Source organism: Triticum urartu, chromosome 3 (assembly GCF_003073215.2).
Source record: "Triticum urartu cultivar G1812 chromosome 3, Tu2.1, whole genome shotgun sequence".
Classification (NCBI taxonomy): Eukaryota; Viridiplantae; Streptophyta; class Magnoliopsida; order Poales; family Poaceae; genus Triticum; species Triticum urartu.
The window spans coordinates 57,041,003-57,058,535 of NC_053024.1; the positions used below are offsets into that span (position 1 = coordinate 57,041,003).

Genomic DNA, 17,533 nt, shown 5'->3' on the forward strand with positions numbered 1-17,533 from the left:
CAATCAATTCCACGACTTTAACAAGTAAAGTCTGGCCTCTAGGTGTTATTACCTTCCTGTCTGGACTCGCAGGAATCCATGGATCATTCCAAATGTCGACTTTCTCCCCTGATCCAATACGCCATATATACCCTCTCTTTAAAGTAGGCAAACCGGCTACAATACTCTGCTATGTGAAAGAAGAGCCGTTTTTTGGTCCTGCGTGCAACAGATCGGTATTTGGGAAGTATTTAGCCTTCAAAATCCTAGCACAGACCGAATCAGGCTTATTTATCATTCTCCAGCATTGCTTTGCCAAGAGGGCTAGATTAAAAGAATGGAGGTCTCTTAAGCCCATGCCACCATCACTCTTCGGGATACAAAGTTTCCACCATGAGAACTAATGCATCTTTTTATTCTCTTCCTCATCCCCCCACCAAAATTGAGCAATGACATCAGTAATATCTTTACATATACCCTTTGGTAAACAAAAAACCGACATAGCAAATACTGGTATTGGTAAACAAAAAACCGACATAGCAAATGGACGTTAACACTTTGTCACACCCAAACCTCTCATCCCATGTAAAGGAAAAAAAAACTCCCACCATCGTGAGCAAGATTTTTCCTTCTTAGCAAAGGCCCACAACCTAATTTTTGTCCATCCTTTTTTTAAAGTTCGAAAAGCTGAAGAAATCGTTTTCCTTTCTTGTGAGAGACGGAAACCTGGTTGCTGTTTGGTAGGTAGTCGGAAAGACTGCCACTGCCAGAATCAAGCGCGTACGTGGCTGGTTGTGGCCTGTGGGTTATATATACTCCAACGAAGGACCGGGGCGACCTCAAATCAAAAGCTAATTAGCTAAAACCTAGCTAAAAACCATCGCAACCTTCGCACGTACGCGCACCGTCGTTAGCTTGGATCGGAGAAGCGATGGAATACTAAGATTACGCAGATGAAAGCGGGCCAGCATGGATTGGGATGAAGAGAGGCCACGGGCGGTCGGAATCCCGCAAAAAAAAAAATAGTGCATAGGAGTGTGGATTATTATTTTCTGAACGAGTTTATGTATGGAGTTAACTCACGATTTAAAATTCCATCTCTAAACACACAAATACTACTACTCGAGTTTAATGTATGGAGTTCTTTTCCATTGATTTGGCTTCATACCGAGCTACCGTCGCCAACTGTGCTTGACGGACGCTAGTGGTGCACCCTACCTTACGAGTGAAATGCATAAAACTATCATAATAGTGTTCTGATCAACGAAAAACCATTACTCTACAAATCACGACATTAACCATTTTTAACCTCATTTTGATGTGGCAAATTGCCCACGTGGTAGCGCGAGATAAATGGACGTTAACACTTTGTCACACCCACACCTCCCACCCTCTGTAAAGGAAAAAAAAACCTCACACCCTCGTGCGCAAGCCTAACCCAACGCGAGGGTCAACGCAATCAAAGGCTTCCTCCCTCGCCGTCCACCCTGGCTTCCTCCTTCACCGCCCCCAAAACCAGCCGACGGAGCAGAGAACTCGCCACACGGCTGTACATGTGTCGCTTTCCGAAGCTCCTCGTCCTGCTATGATGTGCTCCGCCAGGGGATCTGACGTCTGGAGTGGTGGAACGTTGGAGCGGGGAGGAGGAAAGGCTGGTCCCTTTGCTGGTGGAGCTGCCTATATGTGAGTTGCCGGATGTCGATCGCGGCAACCCTCACATGAGCCTTGGCGCCACCCATGCATACCCGCGGATTTTGGATCCGATGGATTTTTTGAGCTACAAAATGTTTTTTTATTTTTAAATTGGAGAGAATCTAGGATGACATGAGCCTTTTTTCCTTCTAGTGCATGTGGGAAGAAGGTTAGAGGAACCACTTTTATGCCCTGTTAATTTTTACAAAAATAGCATGCTAACTTAAATACATGACAATTGTTTGTTATTACTTACTCCCTCCGTTCTTAAATATAAGTCTTTTTAGAGATTCTAATATGGACTACATACGGTGTAATAGGAGAGAATCTACACTCTAAAATACATCTATATTTATCCGTATGTAGTCCATATTCAAATTAGTGTGAGGTGTTGCACGACAGAGTCGTCAAGAGTGGTGAAGAAGCAATCACCCTTCGTAATCCACGACCGAGTAGCTACACTACAGATATATCATCAGGAGTGCGTTACGAGGTATCACCCTCGACACTCAATAGTAGCTCTGTAGAGTCGTACAACAAAGGGGGTGTGAGATGATGTGTCGGACTCTGGACGTCGATCACGTTGATCGAGTCATCGGTCATAAAGCAGGGGCAACAAGGACAAGGTGAGGGGTCACTGATGGATCACTAACCAACCTATACTAAACATATAGGATAAGCAGGTAGGTAACAAATAGCAAGTTACAAAATCAGGCTATGCATCAGAATAGGTACAAACGAACAACAGTAGCAAAATCTAATGCAAGCATGAGAGAGAAGGAATGGGTGATATAGGAATGACCAATGGGGTTTTGCTTGCCTGGAAGCTCTACTGAGAGTGGCTGAACGTCAGAGGTGTAGTCGTACTCTGGAGCAGCATCTATCTCGATGTCTACCGGAGAGAAGAGGGAAAAAAATAAAAATAAAGCAAGCAAGTGCATCACGATGCATGACATGGCAATGTGCAATGCTAGGGGTGACCTAACACCGGGCTACACAGACAGAGAAAATATCTGGGAATGTTTTCCCGGTGTTTGGCATTTTTCGGACAAATGAATCGGAGGGAAATGATCCATGTTCATCCTGCTAGAGGCATGTGACAGATGAACGGATTGCATATTCGGATTCGTTAGATTTTTCTGAGCAACTTTCATATATAAATTATTTTCATCTGACTTACAGATTAATTATATGATTTTTGAATTTTCTAAAATTTATTTAGTCCAAAAATATAAAATAATAATTGCTATGTGCGCCCAGCGGAGTGCACACAGCAGTGCACACTGTGGCTGATAGTGGGCCCTATTGACTGGGTCAATGGCCCAGCCAGCAGAGGCTGACTGGTGGGCCAGTTGCCCAGTTAGCAGGCTGACTGGGTCAGCTTTATCCACTGGAATAGTGGATAGCCCCACCTGTCAGTGGCTGCAGTGTTAAACAGGATTAATTAAAACGTGGGTTAATTAAAAGGGGGTAGGACCCCATGTCTGCATGTCATTAGGTTAGTTTAGTTTGTGCCTAAATAAACTCGTGGTTAATTTGGGCATGAGTCCCATTTGTCACAGACCTAGTGGGTAATTAGGGGGGCTGTCAGTGGCTAACGATGTGTCACCGGCGGCGAGGCCGAACGCCGGCGATGGCCGTCCGGCCGATTCCGGCGTCCATTTGGACCGTGCCTAGGCTCTACAGGACGGGGTCGATGTTCCGCGTCGAACTGCGGTGGCGGGCGACTCATTGGTGGACGGAGGTGGCCGCTGCGGCTATGCCAGGCAGCGGCCGGAGTCGGACCTTCGTCAGAAATGCAACGAGAGCGGTTAGGGGGGTTAGCTGGGGGCCTGGGGCTTCGGTTAGGTGCGGCACGCTCCCTGGAGGGCGCCAGTGGCCCGCGCGGGGGCTTGGGAGCGTGCACGGCTCGTGGGCTGCAACCATGGCGGCAGCCGGAGCACGGCGGCGGGGCCAGTTAGCTAGAGGGTCCCCGGGAGCACAGAAAGAGAGGGGGTCGAAGTGGTGCTCACAGCGGAGCTCGAGAAAGGTCTTGGGGAAGCTGGAGAGGCGTTGGAGCGGTGGTGTTCGCAGCGGATCGACGGCAGCCGAGGCGGTGGGGAACAAGGTGATGGCGGCGATGCAGGGGCTCCCCGACGAAGATCCGGTGCTGCAGACGACGGAGGCGAGCCCGGCGGTCCTCCTGGATGTCTTGGAACGGCTAGGCGCAGCGACGACAGCGATGGGTGTGCGCTCGGGAGAGAGTGGCGGCGCGAGGAGGAAGGAAGAGAGAGGGGAAGGGTGCTAGGGTTAGCCTACGGCGCCGGGGTGGCCTCCTTATCCGCGCGTCGGGCCGGTGGATGGCCGGCGTTTGGAGATCGGCGCGGGAACGGGTGAGCGAGCTCCAGCGCGATGGGAAGGAGGAGAGCTCCTGCTCGACGCTCGCGAGCGTCAAGATGAGGAGGTTTCGCTGATAGAGGTCTCGTCCGTGCGGGCTGGCTTGTTCGCGGCCCGTTAACTAAGTTTGCCCCGTTTGTTAATTCGAACGGGCTGTTTCCATACTGCTTCGCGTACGTGTACGCTGCTTCCCGTTGCTAAAAAAAGAAGTGTACGCTGCTTCCCAATTCTCAAAAAAAAAAGTGTACGCTGCTTCCTGAACTTTTTCACGGCTGTTTCCTGTACCTTTTCGTGGCTGTTTCCTGAATTTTTTCGTGACTGTTTCAGTTGTTTCAAAAGTTTGTACAATAATTTTGTTTCTGAATTTGTACAGTGAGAAATGCAGACCTGAGGATAATAATAAGAATTAACAACTTTTAGTACAAGAATTTGTACTAATTGTTGGTTCTGAATTTGCAGCAATATATTTTCTAGTAATCTGAAGAGTAATTAGAATGAGAAAAAAACAAATGTTCAGTGTATATACCAAATTGAAGAGTAAAGTGAAGGGTAAATTCTTGTGTTGTTGAACAATATTCAGAGACAAAAAGAATCAGCAGAAACATTGTATTGGCACAACTTGCTACATAATGGAATAAATGTTCTCAAAGAAAAAACTAGTTTCACAAGTGGGCAGATATTTGTTGGCTCTCTTTGCATTTGTAATTCTATCCACTTGCACATCTGTTCATCCATGTCTCTGTGCACCTGTAACAATTTAATTTATGTTAATTGTTGGAAAAGAACATTATCAAGTGCGAAGAAAAAAAGATTACTCGTAATATCAGCGAAAGTAGGCTTATGTACCACTATTGTATTTCCAAGGAAAATATGTTCCTCATGAGATTAATTTGAATATGCGGAATCGCTGAAGAATAGGAAGAAATTAAATAAAGTTAGGCCACAAAATCATATCTAACAACCCTCTATTGCTGTAAAATGTTGAATAAGATTAATGTGTACATGTTCATGCAGGAATGATTTCACCAGTGGTAGTTGAATTTCATTGTCTTTACAATTGACTATGTGATATAAGAACTTCTCATGAATTTCTTTAATAATAAAAGTAGCTGAACCCTTTTAATGAACAAGTTTAAAGAATGGAATGAACAAGAATTGATTTGACAAATGTTGAACCGAATGAAACAGGTTTAATAAACAATTGTTCAACCATAAATAAGTAGTTGAACATCTTTTTTGTTAACAATTTGAACAAAAAAGAGATATGTAAATATATTGAACAAAAAAACCAGGCAATTAATAAAAATGTTTAACAAACGTTCAAATTTGTTTTTTTCTATTTAACCTATTAAAAACAAATGTTCAGTTCTTTTGTCGCAAACAAATGTTCCATTTTTTATACAAAAATGTTCATCCTATATTACAAAATTGTTCACAGTATATTTCAAAAAAACATTAACTATGCATTATAAAATTGTTCTCACATATTAAGAATGTGTTCAACGTATATTACAAAAAATGTTCAGTGTGTATTCGGAAATTGTTCAGCATCGATTACACAAAAGGTTCAATGTGTACTCAAAAAATGTTCACGTACATTAAAAATGTTTAATGCCTACCTAAATTGAACAATAGATTTTAATAGGTGAAAAAAAATATGGAACGAATGAACTCTTACGAATTTAGTTGAACAAAAAGTGAATAAGTTTAATAGATGATGAACAAATGTTGGAATATTAATAAACATAAAAAATTCCTTTTTACGCTGAAAGTTGATTAAGTAAAAACAAATACACATAATGGCAAGTTAATTAGAACCATGCTGAAGTAGATGATATTCTGCAGGGCAAACTCTGCAAAAGGCAATAAAATTAGAATATCACCAAGCTCAGGTTTGGCCTACGGGCCACTATTCGAGGCGTGGGTGGGCCCTGAAGGAAATATGCCCTAGAGGCAATAATAAAGTTATTATTTTTTTCCTTATTTCATGACAAATGTTTATTATTCATGCTAGAATTGTATTAACCGGAAACATAATACATGTGTGAATACATAGACAAACAGAGTGTCACTAGTATGCCTCTACTTGACTAGCTCGTTGATCAAAGATGGTTATGTTTCCTAACCATAGACATGAGTTGTTATTTGATTAACGGGATCACATCATTAGGAGAATGATCTGATTGACATGACCCATTCCATTAGCTTAGCACCCGATCGTTTAGTATGTTGCTATTGCTTTCTTCATGACTTATACATGTTCCTATGACTATGAGATTATGCAACTTCCGTTTACCGGAGGAACACTTTGTGTGCTACCAAACGTCACAACGTAACTGGGTGATTATAAAGGAGCTCTACAGATGTCTCCAAAGGTAGATGTTGGGTTGGCGTATTTCGAGATTAGGATTTGTCACTCCGATTGTCGGAGAGGTATATCTGGGTCCTCTCGGTAATGCACATCACATAAGCCTTGCAAGCATTGCAACTAATGAGTTAGTTGCGGGATGATGTATTACAGAACGAGTAAAGAGACTTGCCGGTAACGAGATTGAACTAGGTATTGGATACCGACGATCGAATCTCGGGCAAGTAACATACCGATGACAAAGGGAACAACATATGTTGTTATGCGGTCTGACCGATAAAGATCTTCGTAGAATATGTAGGAGACAATATGGGCATCCAGGTCCCGCTATTGGTTATTGACCGGAGACGTGTCTCGGTCATGTCTACATTGTTCTCGAACCGTAGGGTCCGCACGCTTAACGTTATGATGACAGTTATTATGAGTTTATGCATTTTGATGTACCGAAGTTAGTTCGGAGTCTCGGATGTGATCATGGACATGACGAGGAGTCTCGAAATGGTCGAGACATAAAGATTGATATATTGGAAGCATATGTTTGGATATCAGAAGTGTTTCAGATGAAATCGAGATTTTACCGGAGTACCGGGATGTTACAGGAATCCCCGGAAGCTATATGGGACTTAGTGGGCTTTAGTGGAAAGGAGAAAGGGGCAGCCCAAGGTGGGCTGCGCGCCTCCCCCTCCCCTAGTCCTATTGGGACAAGGAGAGGTGGCCGACCCCCCCTCTCTCTTTCCCCTCTCAAGGAATCCTATCTCTACTCTTAATGGAGCAGTTGATGAATAATCTACACGATTTATTTTTATTGGTTTTTTTTTTGTCATCCTCCCATCTCCGTTTTATTTTCGTCATCCTCCGAGGTTAACTCGCTACGCTCCTGCGAGGAAAACCCGTGCCAAACAAAACCATACGATCGATCCCTCCTGCCCATAGCAGCGACCTCGATCCCATCCTTCATTGCCGACTCCTCTCGATCCCATCTCTACTCCAATACGAGCCGCCGCCGATATCCGAAACGATCCGCCGCCGCCGAGGACCGATTGGAGCCGCCGCGGGCGCTGGCCTCCTGCCCTCGTTCGGCGCCGCCGCCGCTCCATTCCTGCTGCCTTGCCCCTCTCTTCCCTCCAAGCTTGCCGCCGGCGACGAAGCGTACGGCACCGCTACGGCCGTGCTCGATCGCCTCCAGGAACCCGGCACGCGTGCCGAGGCGAGGGACTCCTGGGCTCCTTCCATCGCCGCTTTGCCGATGACCCCGCCGCCGGGCAGGAGTGCTTCCGCGCCTCCAGGAACCCGCCACGCACATCAAGGTGAGGCGCCTCCTGGGCTCCGCCCGTCGCCTACCTGCAAGGCCGCCCCCCTCCAGCAAATCAAATGTTGGTCCAACCCTCAAGGATGAGATAAACCTTCTGTACCTGAAGAATTGTTTACACAGGTGAAGAATCCTTTCCACCTGCAGAGGGTGCCGTGCGGGTTTCGCCGGTCTGTGGTCGGCTGCGATGAATTGGGCGTCCTGCTGTCTTTTCTTCTTGTGGGTGCTATTTGTTCGTGTGGACGGAGGTACCCGTGCTGGGGTTCGTGTGGATTTAAGATTAGCCGGCATGGTTGATTGGGATTAAGATCGGACTATTCCTAAACATGCCAAATGTTGCCTGGATGATTGGGATTAAGATTGACTAATCCTAACCATGCCAATGTTGTGCTTGCAGTGCTTCTTTGGCACCGGCACAATTCTGGTCGAGTACCTACTCTTCAGGTTTGTCTTCTTCAACCTGTAGCTCCTAAACATCAGATGGCTGATTTTTGGATGATGCGGGCATGAATGGGGATTCCTAAATTTGTGCTTCAGTGTCGAATTATTATTGCTTATACATAGGTTCAGAATATGCGTCCTGCACTTTTATTGTTAAATGTTCATTATTTTTCTCATTGCTATGTAGACTCATTTTTCAAAACATCGATTTTCCTAGAGGTCTTGTTTTGGTTAGAAACCTGAGTCGTAATGGAAAAGTGCCATCTTGCTAGAACTGATTCCCATGCCCAACTAATTAGCGCCATCTTTATATAACACTCATAATCAATTTTGGAAATTGCTACATTGCATCTAGGTGACATTGTTTTCCATTATCAAGCTGTAAAACCTTCATACAGAGCGCATATATATGGTTTGGAGCCATTAGTATTGCATAAATTTGTTGCACATACATGGGAACTTGTTTTCTATGAACAGAAGCTAATTCACTAAGAATCTCTTCAGTTTTCTGGAATCGCCTTGAGGACGCAGACACCAATTTTGCAGACATCAAGTTCTATGTGATAACCATCGAGAACAGCGAGCCAAATATGATTCCTTCTTAAATTATCGAGTATATTATGCAGATTAAATCCAATGTATACTGTCCTATTGTTAACTTTCAATGTATATTGGTGTTCTTGTCGCCAACCATTAGAATATTGTTAACTGGAAAAAATCTATCAACGTTTTTGTAGGTAAGAAGTTCAGGAATCAAGATGAACTGGCATTCTACAAGTAATTAAACTGATGATGAATCATTGTCTTGTCTTCATTGTTAAGTACATTTACAGGTTAGGCCTGCTGTCTTTGGCCGAGTGTTAGTTTTATTAACAAGGATATTACAAACAAAATTTAGAAGGATTTGGAAGTTTTACACTACAAAATAATGGTAGTAGCATGTTTGGTGCTGAAAGGGTTCTGCTGCAGTGCAAGTTACTTGAGAGAAGAAATTGTTCAACTTAAATAAAATATGTTCATTGATCCAGTGGTAAGCTATTCCGAATTTATTTCATGATGTGGCTGCTCATGTCTGATTCTTGCTCATCTGGTGTTCATTTACACACTTGGTAATGATTCTGCAGTTCTTTTCCACACTTGGCCATGGTAATCAGGATTATGCCAGGCTTGGTCAAGACTATGCTACAAAATGGCCTGAAGTGGTGGCTCACTACTACTGTTATTTCCATGTTGTTCTTTTAAACTCCACTTCTCTGTTATAGGCACCTTTTTGTTAAACAACTCCACTTCTATGTTGTAGGTACCTTATAGGCAACGGATGCAGGGTAAAGAGAGTTGCCATACGTTTTTACGAGCAGAATTGTGGCATGCTTTGTTCAAGATCTGCTGCAGTCAGTAAATATTTGTATGGTCTGCAATTCTGCATACTACTAAAGGAGTTACAACTGAGCACTGTACTCGGAGAAAATTACCAAGGTATTTTCTGTACAAACTCGTCCAAGCTTTGTCTTGTTTTCACTAGCTACTTGATTCTTCTTGACAGAAAATTCTTACCCTGAACTAGGTTAGTTACATGTATGGACTAGACTAGACACTACAAAATTCTTACACTGAACTAGGCTTAGTAGTTACATGTATGGACTACACTCTCCAATTCAGATATTCGATTAGACCTCACGAAAGTATTTTCATACGCTTGTTCTTGAAAATGCTAAGAGGAAAAAAGAATTTATGTAGCACTCCGTACCCATGTGTTAACTCCTTTAAGGATCCTTTGCGTGTTTTACCGTGTGGAGATAAAGTCGTGCCACAATTTGGCTTGACGATTCAGTTCCGTGGAGCGCAATCGCAAGTAGCTGGCATTGGCAAGCAAGCAAGCAACGCAACTCCTTCTCGACAAATTTTCCTTGAATCGTTGCAAGCTGCATGGGTATGGGATACCAATCGAGGCTTGGTTGTTCTTGTGTTTAGTGATTTGACCATATGCGTGAATTTAGGGACCCAGTGTCGAACTATCTTGTTCGAGGCTTCATGCATATGGGATACCAATGTCAGGTCGAGGCTTCATTCATATGGGGTATCAATTTATTATGAGATGTTGGAAATTATGTGTGTTAATGATAATTGATTTTTTCTCACTAATGAGTTCATTGGGATTGGAATATTTGGATCAGAATATTTTCTGAATTGTGTGAAATGAATCGAGTTAAGTAGTTTCTGAGATCGAAATTTTTCCACTGGGCTCTTCGTTGTTAGACATATGCATGTGTATGTGTGTTAAGAAGCCATACTGAACAATAATAATCCTGATCATTTATTGTCACGACCATGAAAAAATCAGGCAAGACATGAGCAATGTACTGTTTGGACAAAATGTGTTCCTTTTCCATCGTCAACTTATACACTTAGGATACTGGACTAAGTTCGGTTACAGGTTTGACTTTGATTTCTTAGGTTCCAGTTTGAATATTTGATCTATCATGGCATGTCATTGCTGACCTAACCATAAGATTGGCTTACAGGTTCTACTTCGTCCTGGCGCCACTCCCATCCTTGTCTGCCTCATGGTCGCGGTCCTAGCCGTGGATGATGCCATTGTGCCGTACTCCCTACTTACCCCTGCATGACAACCGCGCTACTATGCCGCTATGCAATCAGATGCTTGTCTCCGTCCTTGTCAGTCCACAAGCATTGCTCATATTTTTGTCCCTAAAAAATATTGGAGAGATATGCTAATTTCCTGAAGTTGAATGTTCTCTTTGAGCACCTCAGTGATTAAAGATTAGATGGATTTTCCCCTAGGTACATTGTCATGTAAGGAAATTTCCTCAAAGGTGTTTCAAATTAGTTTGCCGAATTGCTGATTGTACCGCTTGAATGCAGCTAGGAATATAGACCAAGTGATGATGGCTACCTTTTGGTTCTTATAATTGAGTCACGAGCACTTATATTGCATTGTTTTTATTATAGTTCACGAGGTTGACTAATTTGTGAGGCAGTGGCAGTGCAAACATCGTCATCTTTTTTTGGTTGACAGTACGAAATAGTGGCATCTTGATGTTGAAGCAAGATTGTTTGCAAGACAACATATGACACCATCTTCATTGCCCTTTTTCGTCTCAGGAATGAAGGTTTAATGGCTGGACTATCATGCTGTCTACTTGGTTTCAGCTGTACATATCTTAATACTTGACCTTCAGTGAGGACTCGTTTCTTAGGAGAAATAGTAGGAGAGCAACAATTGATTGGTAAGTCTTGCTTGCTATTAGTTGCATAATTAATATTGAAATTCGTTAGTTTGCTTCAAGGTTACAAAGCCAGCAATGAATGAGACTATCATTATTAGGATTGAAGGATGGTTCAATGTTGTTGATAGCAGTAAGAAACACTTGCAAATGTATGTCTCGTCTATTTAAATGTGTGCTCTAAAAATAAATGTACACAACTGTCACAATATTGTTTACTACAATATTTGAATTAGAAGTAGTAGTTTTATGTTTTTGTTTAGTTTTATAGTATCTCAGTTATGAAATAAATCCAAGCCTTCCTCCAAATAGGTTTTTTTGCCTTGATTTTTATAATTCAAATAATTTTCGTATTTTATAATATTCAAACAAAATGGTTTGTAGAGTCAATGTTCTCTGACTTAGGTAGCTTTAATTTAATGCACTGACGAAGCGTTTTACCTGAGACGAGTGCTGGGAGAGGCTGATTAGGATTGCAACGAGGGGGAGACGTCGATGCTGCCGCTGGCGACCGTTACCGCGACCATGGCTGTGGGAGTGAGGCGCCGGCGACCATGACATCGACCGTGTTGGCCCATGGTGTTTCTGACTTTCCACGCTCCGTTCCAGGTAGCTGCCATTCCGATTGATCCCCTCCAGGTGAGTGAGCAGCTTACACTCAACCGATGAAGGCATCCAAAGGTTCGACTAGGTGGGTAGGAACTCAGCTGGGCTCACTTCCATTTGCATTCTTGTCTGCAACATCGGATACTCCGGGAGGTTCATGCATGTTTGTTTTCTATATGTTTTTTCTCATAATGCAGGGCACAAAGATAGGTCTCCTTTTAGTTACCATAGATTTTAGTTTTTTTCTGCTTACTGTCTTCTCCACTTTCTTGTCAGATTAAGCAACTAACAAATGAATCTGTGCACATTTATACCATTTTTGCACTCATTTGTGGGGCCATCTATGTTGAGTATGTGTGTTCTGCTATTCTGCAACTTAAATCAATAGGTAGTGAGAAGATTCAATAGTTTGAGCCTCCTCCACTTCTTCTGTACAAGATTGGTCATTTTCCAAAGGGATGGAAGTAGCTGTTTAGAGGATCCACTCACATGAGGTACACCTCATAATTTTAATGTGAACTTAAATATTTTGTATAGCTATCCAAAATTTGTGGATGAACTGGGTCTTGTGTTGCTTAAAGAGTTTGGAGCTCGGACTAATGTTAGTATTCTTTGTCACATTGAACCCGGTATATCAAATGGTTATATGGTAGATTACAGAACAACATCAACACAGGCAACATTGATTAGGTTGGTGTGCATAAGATGGTCCTCAGTGAGGAAGTCCATGACAGCCTGCTAATCCTAGGCGTCAAGGCCGATCGAATCTGATCACGACAATCTCATTGTGTGTTAGATAAGGCAAGAGTTCCGCACTTGCTCCACTGCCACCATTGCCACTATTTGCCGCCGGCGCTTGATGCAGCGGAGTGTGTAAAAGGAGAATGTGAATAAGGAAGTGTGCACGGGAGTAGTCCGTACCTTTTTATCACAGCGAGGGAGTTAACCCACACTAGCTCCACGATCTGCTGACCAGCGGTTGCCTGGTTCGAGCCGATCAACAATTTCCATTGAGAGCGAGGTAGTGCAGGGCACCTCGTGGATGACCCTGTGTATGCTTCATAACCAAAACATAGTCTTCTTTTGGTTATCTGATTTTCTTCCATATTTGTCCCAATAAAATTTGGTCCCGTGGTAACTCACAGGCACATACCTCGACTATAATTATTTCAAAAAAAGAGACAAAATATCACATAATATATAAATCATTTCATATATCATGCCAGCAAAACCACATTGTGGTGGTCGCCCTCAGCTATGACAGTGTGCATTTCTTAGAACTGGGAATCGTCCGATTCAGTGTGGAGGAGAGGAGGGGCGGACGACGCCATGCAGGGAAGGAGAGAGAGTAGTGAGAGGAAGTTGCGATCTGAATGATGTGGTGCAAGGGGGGAGGCGGCAGTGAGATACCGTGGAGGGGAGACATGACAGCGACGATGATGTGGCGAGGAGAGCATGATGGGGTAATGAGGTATGAGTGTGAGCGTTGTGCCAATGACAGTCATCCTACTTTTTTTAAGATGAGAAGAAAAGGAGTGGTTGTTGCTTTTTGTTAGGGAAAATTGATTGCTTGCCGTTAGAGAAATGTCACATACTTTTTTATATAGTGAAAAATATCACATACCCTAGGAAGTCATTTCTGGAGAATAATTACCCACAAGTGATTTATAGGTGAGTCTACAAGCATGATGCCTCACTTCGAGTAAAAACGGTTACATGCTCGAAGCAAGCACTTGACCGATGAATATATACTCTCTATGTTCATAAATATAAGTCTTGTAAGAGATTTTAATATAGACTACATACGGAGCAAAAATAAGTGAATCTACGCTTTAAAATACTTCTATATTCATCCGTATGCAGTAGTCAATATTCAAATATCTAAAAAGACTTACATTGGAGATTATATATGGGCTTATCTTAGTTTTATTTTATTTAGTATGTGTTTATATACTCACTTTTGGAGAATAGAGATAACACTGACGGTTTCCAATGATGCTTTGAAAATGTCCATTGACAAAGCTTTATGATAGATGGACTGAAAACTTATCGAGTGTTACCCAATTGAAAGAGATGCATACAAATAATTATTCTTTTTTATATACTGTTGCACATGATAATACAAAATGTGTCTCCCCTTCTTATTTTTATATGTCTATTTTTTGCAGGGTATGAAAGAGATAAAGATGTATTATGTTGATGTTCAAAAGGAATCCATTCAACAAGAATGTTGACGCGATGTTGTTGGAAGGGACCAAAAAATCATCGAGTTAAATACAACAATACATGTATATATACAATCAGAACAAAAATTAAAAGGCCCGTGGCAACACACGGGCATTGTACTAGTTCCCAACTAGGATTGGGGGGGGGGGGATCCTACTCCCAGAGGGAGTAGGACTCCCTTGGCGCGCCCTCCTTGGCCGGCCGCCCCCCTCCCCCTTGGCTCCTTTATATACGGAGGCAAGTGGGCACCCTAGAACACACAATTGATCAACGTGATCGTTCCTTAGCCGTGTGCGGTGCCCCCTGCCACCATATTCCACCTCGGTCATACTGTTGTAGTGCTTAGGCGAAGCCCTGCATCGATAGAACATCATCATCGTCACCACGCCGTTGTGCTGACGGAACTCATCCCCGAAGCTTTGCTGGATCGGAGCCCGGGGAGCGTCATCGAGCTGTACGTGTGCTAAGAACTCGGAGGTGCCGAAGTAACGGTGCTTGGATCGGTCGGATCGGGAAGACGTACGACTACTTCCTCTACGTTGCGTCAACGCTTCCGCAGTCGGTCTGCGTTGGTACGTAGACAACACTCTCCCCTCTCGTTGCTGTGCATCATCATGATCTTGCGCGTGCGTAGGAATTTTTTTGAAATTACTACGTTCCCCAACAGTGGCATCCGAGCGAGCTAGGTTTTATGGATTGATGTTATATGCACGAGTAAAACACAAGTGAGTTGTGGGCGATATAAGTCATACTGCCTACCAGCATGTCATACTTTGGTTCGGCGGTATTGTTGGACGAGATGACCCGGACCAACATTACGCGTACGCTTACGCGAGACCGGTTCCCCCGACGTGCTTTGCACATAGGTGGTTTGCGGGCGACTGTCTCTCCAACTTTAGTTGAACCGAGTATGGCTATGCCCGGTCCTTGCGAAGGTTAAAACGGAGTCTACTTGACAAACTATCGTTGTGGTTTTTGATGTGTATGTGAGATTGGTTCTTGCTTAAGCCCGTAGCAGCCACGTAAAACTTGCAACAACAAAGTAGAGGACGTCTAACTTGTTTTTGCAGGGCATGTTGTGATGTGATATGGTCAAGGCATGATGATGAATTTTATTGTATGAGATGATCATGTTTTGTAACCGAGTTATCGGCAACTGGCAGGAGCCATATGGTTGTCGCTTTATTGTATGCAATGCAATCGCGATGTAATGCTTTACTTTATCACTAAGCGGTAGCGATAGTCGTGGAAGCATAAGATTGGCGAGACGACAACGATGCTACTATGGAGATCAAGGTGTCGCGCCGGTGACGATGGTGATCATGACAGTGCTTCGGAGATGGAGATCACAAGCACAAGATGATGATGGCCATATCATATCACTTATATTGATTGCATGTGATGTTTATCTTTTTATGCATCTTATCTTGCTTTGATTGACGGTAGCATTATAAGATGATCTCTCACTAAATTATCAAGAAATGTTCTCCCTGAGTATGCAATGTTGCCAAAGTTCGTCGTGCCCAGACACCACGTGATGATCGGGTGTGATAAGCTCTACGTCCATCTACAACGGGTGCAAGCCAGTTTTTGCACACGCAGAATACTCAGGTTAAACTTGACGAGCCTAGCATATGCAGATATGGCCTCGGAACACGGAGACCGAAAGGTCGAGCGTGAATCATATAGTAGATATGATCAACATAACGATGTTCACCAATGAAACTACTCCATCTTACGTGATGATCGGTTATGGTTTAGTTGATTTGGATCAAGTGGATCGGTTATGGTTTAGTTGATCACTTAGAGAATTAGAGGGATGTCTATCTAAGTGGGAGTTCTTAAGTAATATGATTAATTGAACTTTAATTTATCATGAACTTAGTCTTGGTAGTATTAGCATATCTATGTTGTAGATCAATAGCTCGCGTTGTTGCTTTCATATGTTTATTTTGATATGTTCCTAGAGAAAAATTGTGTTGAAAGATGTTAGTAGCAATGATGCGGATTGGATCCGTGATCTGAGGTTTATCCTCATTGCTGCACAGAAGAATTATGTCCTTGATGCACCGCTAGGTGACAGACCTATTGCATGAGCAGATGCAGACGTTATGAACGTTTGGCTAGCTCAATATGATGACTACTTGATAGTTTAGTGCACCATGCTTAACGGCTTAGAATCGGGACTTCAAAGACGTTTTGAACGTCATGGACCATATGATATGTTCCAGGAGTTGAAGTTAATATTTCAATCAAATACCCGAGTTGAGAGATATGAAGTCTCCAACAAGTTCTATAGCTAAAAAATGGAGGAGAATCGCTCAACTAGTGAGCATGTGCTCAGATTGTCTGGGTACTACAATCGCTTGAATCAAGTGGAAGTTAATCTTCCAGATAAGATAGTGATTGACAGAATTCTCTAGTCACCATCACCAAGTTAGTAGAACTTCGTGATGAACTATAATATGCAAGGAATAATGGAAACAATTCCCAAACTCTTTGTGATGCTGAAATCAATGAAGGTAGAAATCAAGAAAAACATCAAGTGTTGATGGTTAACAAGACCACTAGTTTTAAGAAAAGGGCAAAGGAAAGAAGGGGAACTTCAAGAAGAACAGCAAGCAAGTTGCTGCTCAAGTGAAGAAGCCCAAGTCTGGTCCTAAGTCTGAGACTAAGTGCTTCTACTGCAAAGGGACTGGTCACTGGAAGCGGAACTACCCTAAGTGATTGGCGGATAAGAAGGATGACAAAGTGAACATAAGTATATTTAATATACATGTTATTGATGTGTACTTTACTAGTGTTCATAGCAACCCCTCAGTATTTGGTACTAGTTCAGTTGCTAAGATTAGTAACTCGAAACGGGAGTTGCAGAGTGAACAGAGACTAGTTAAGGGTGAAGTGACGATATGTGTTGGAAGTGGTTCCAAGATTGATATGATCATCATCGCATACTCCCTATACTTTCGGGATTAGTGTTGAACCTAAATAAGTGTTATTTGGTGTTTGCGTTGAGCATGAATATGATTTGATCATATTTATTGTAATACGGTTATTCATTTAAGTAAAAGAATAAATTGTTGTTCTGTTTACATGAATAAAACCTTATATGGTTACACACCCAATAAAAATGGTTCATTGGATCTCGATCGTAGTGATACACATATTCATAATATTGAAATCAAAAGATGCAAAGTTAATAATGATAGTGTAACTTATTTGTGGCACTGCCGTTTAAGTCATATTGGTGTAAAGCGCATGAAGAAACTCCATGCTGATGGGCTTTTGGAA

At 42.7% G+C, this 17,533-nt stretch overlaps 1 protein-coding gene across 29 annotated transcripts; it reads left to right on the forward strand.

Moving 5' to 3' along the window:
• The first annotated feature begins 7,271 nt into the window (after positions 1-7,271).
• On the forward strand, positions 7,272-14,270 carry LOC125542816. Of its 29 annotated transcripts, none has more exons than XR_007298082.1 (6): positions 7,272-7,763; positions 7,848-7,972; positions 8,122-8,168; positions 8,988-8,998; positions 9,466-9,641; positions 11,289-12,332. XR_007298082.1 is itself a non-coding variant. In XM_048706015.1 (6 exons), exons 2-6 carry the CDS (start codon positions 7,912-7,914, stop codon positions 10,753-10,755), a joined length of 363 nt encoding a protein of 120 aa, XP_048561972.1. In that variant the 5' UTR covers positions 7,283-7,763; positions 7,848-7,911; the 3' UTR covers positions 10,756-12,332. The 29 variants fall into 29 exon arrangements, 2 of the variants coding, with proteins under 2 accessions (XP_048561972.1, XP_048561971.1); XR_007298102.1 differs by adding an exon at positions 8,670-8,803 and having other exon boundaries at positions 7,279-7,722; positions 8,903-9,641; positions 10,688-12,332; XR_007298089.1 differs by adding exons at positions 12,405-13,487; positions 14,185-14,270 and having other exon boundaries at positions 7,280-7,722; positions 7,848-8,168; positions 8,903-9,641; positions 10,688-12,101.
• The last annotated feature ends 3,263 nt before the right edge of the window (positions 14,271-17,533 follow it).

What these genes read in the sequence shown, in the direction of transcription:
- LOC125542816 (XM_048706015.1), top strand. Translation starts at nt 7,912, where the DNA reads ATGAATTGGGCGTCCTGCTGTCTTTTCTTCTTGTGGGTGCTATTTGTT. An exon ending in ATTTGTTCGTGTGGACGGAG is followed by an intron (nt 7,973 to 8,121) that starts GTACCCGTGCTG and finishes TTGTGCTTGCAG; the next exon opens with TGCTTCTTTGGCACCGGCAC. An exon ending in ACTCGGAGAAAATTACCAAG is followed by an intron (nt 9,642 to 10,687) that starts GTATTTTCTGTA and finishes ATTGGCTTACAG; the next exon opens with GTTCTACTTCGTCCTGGCGC.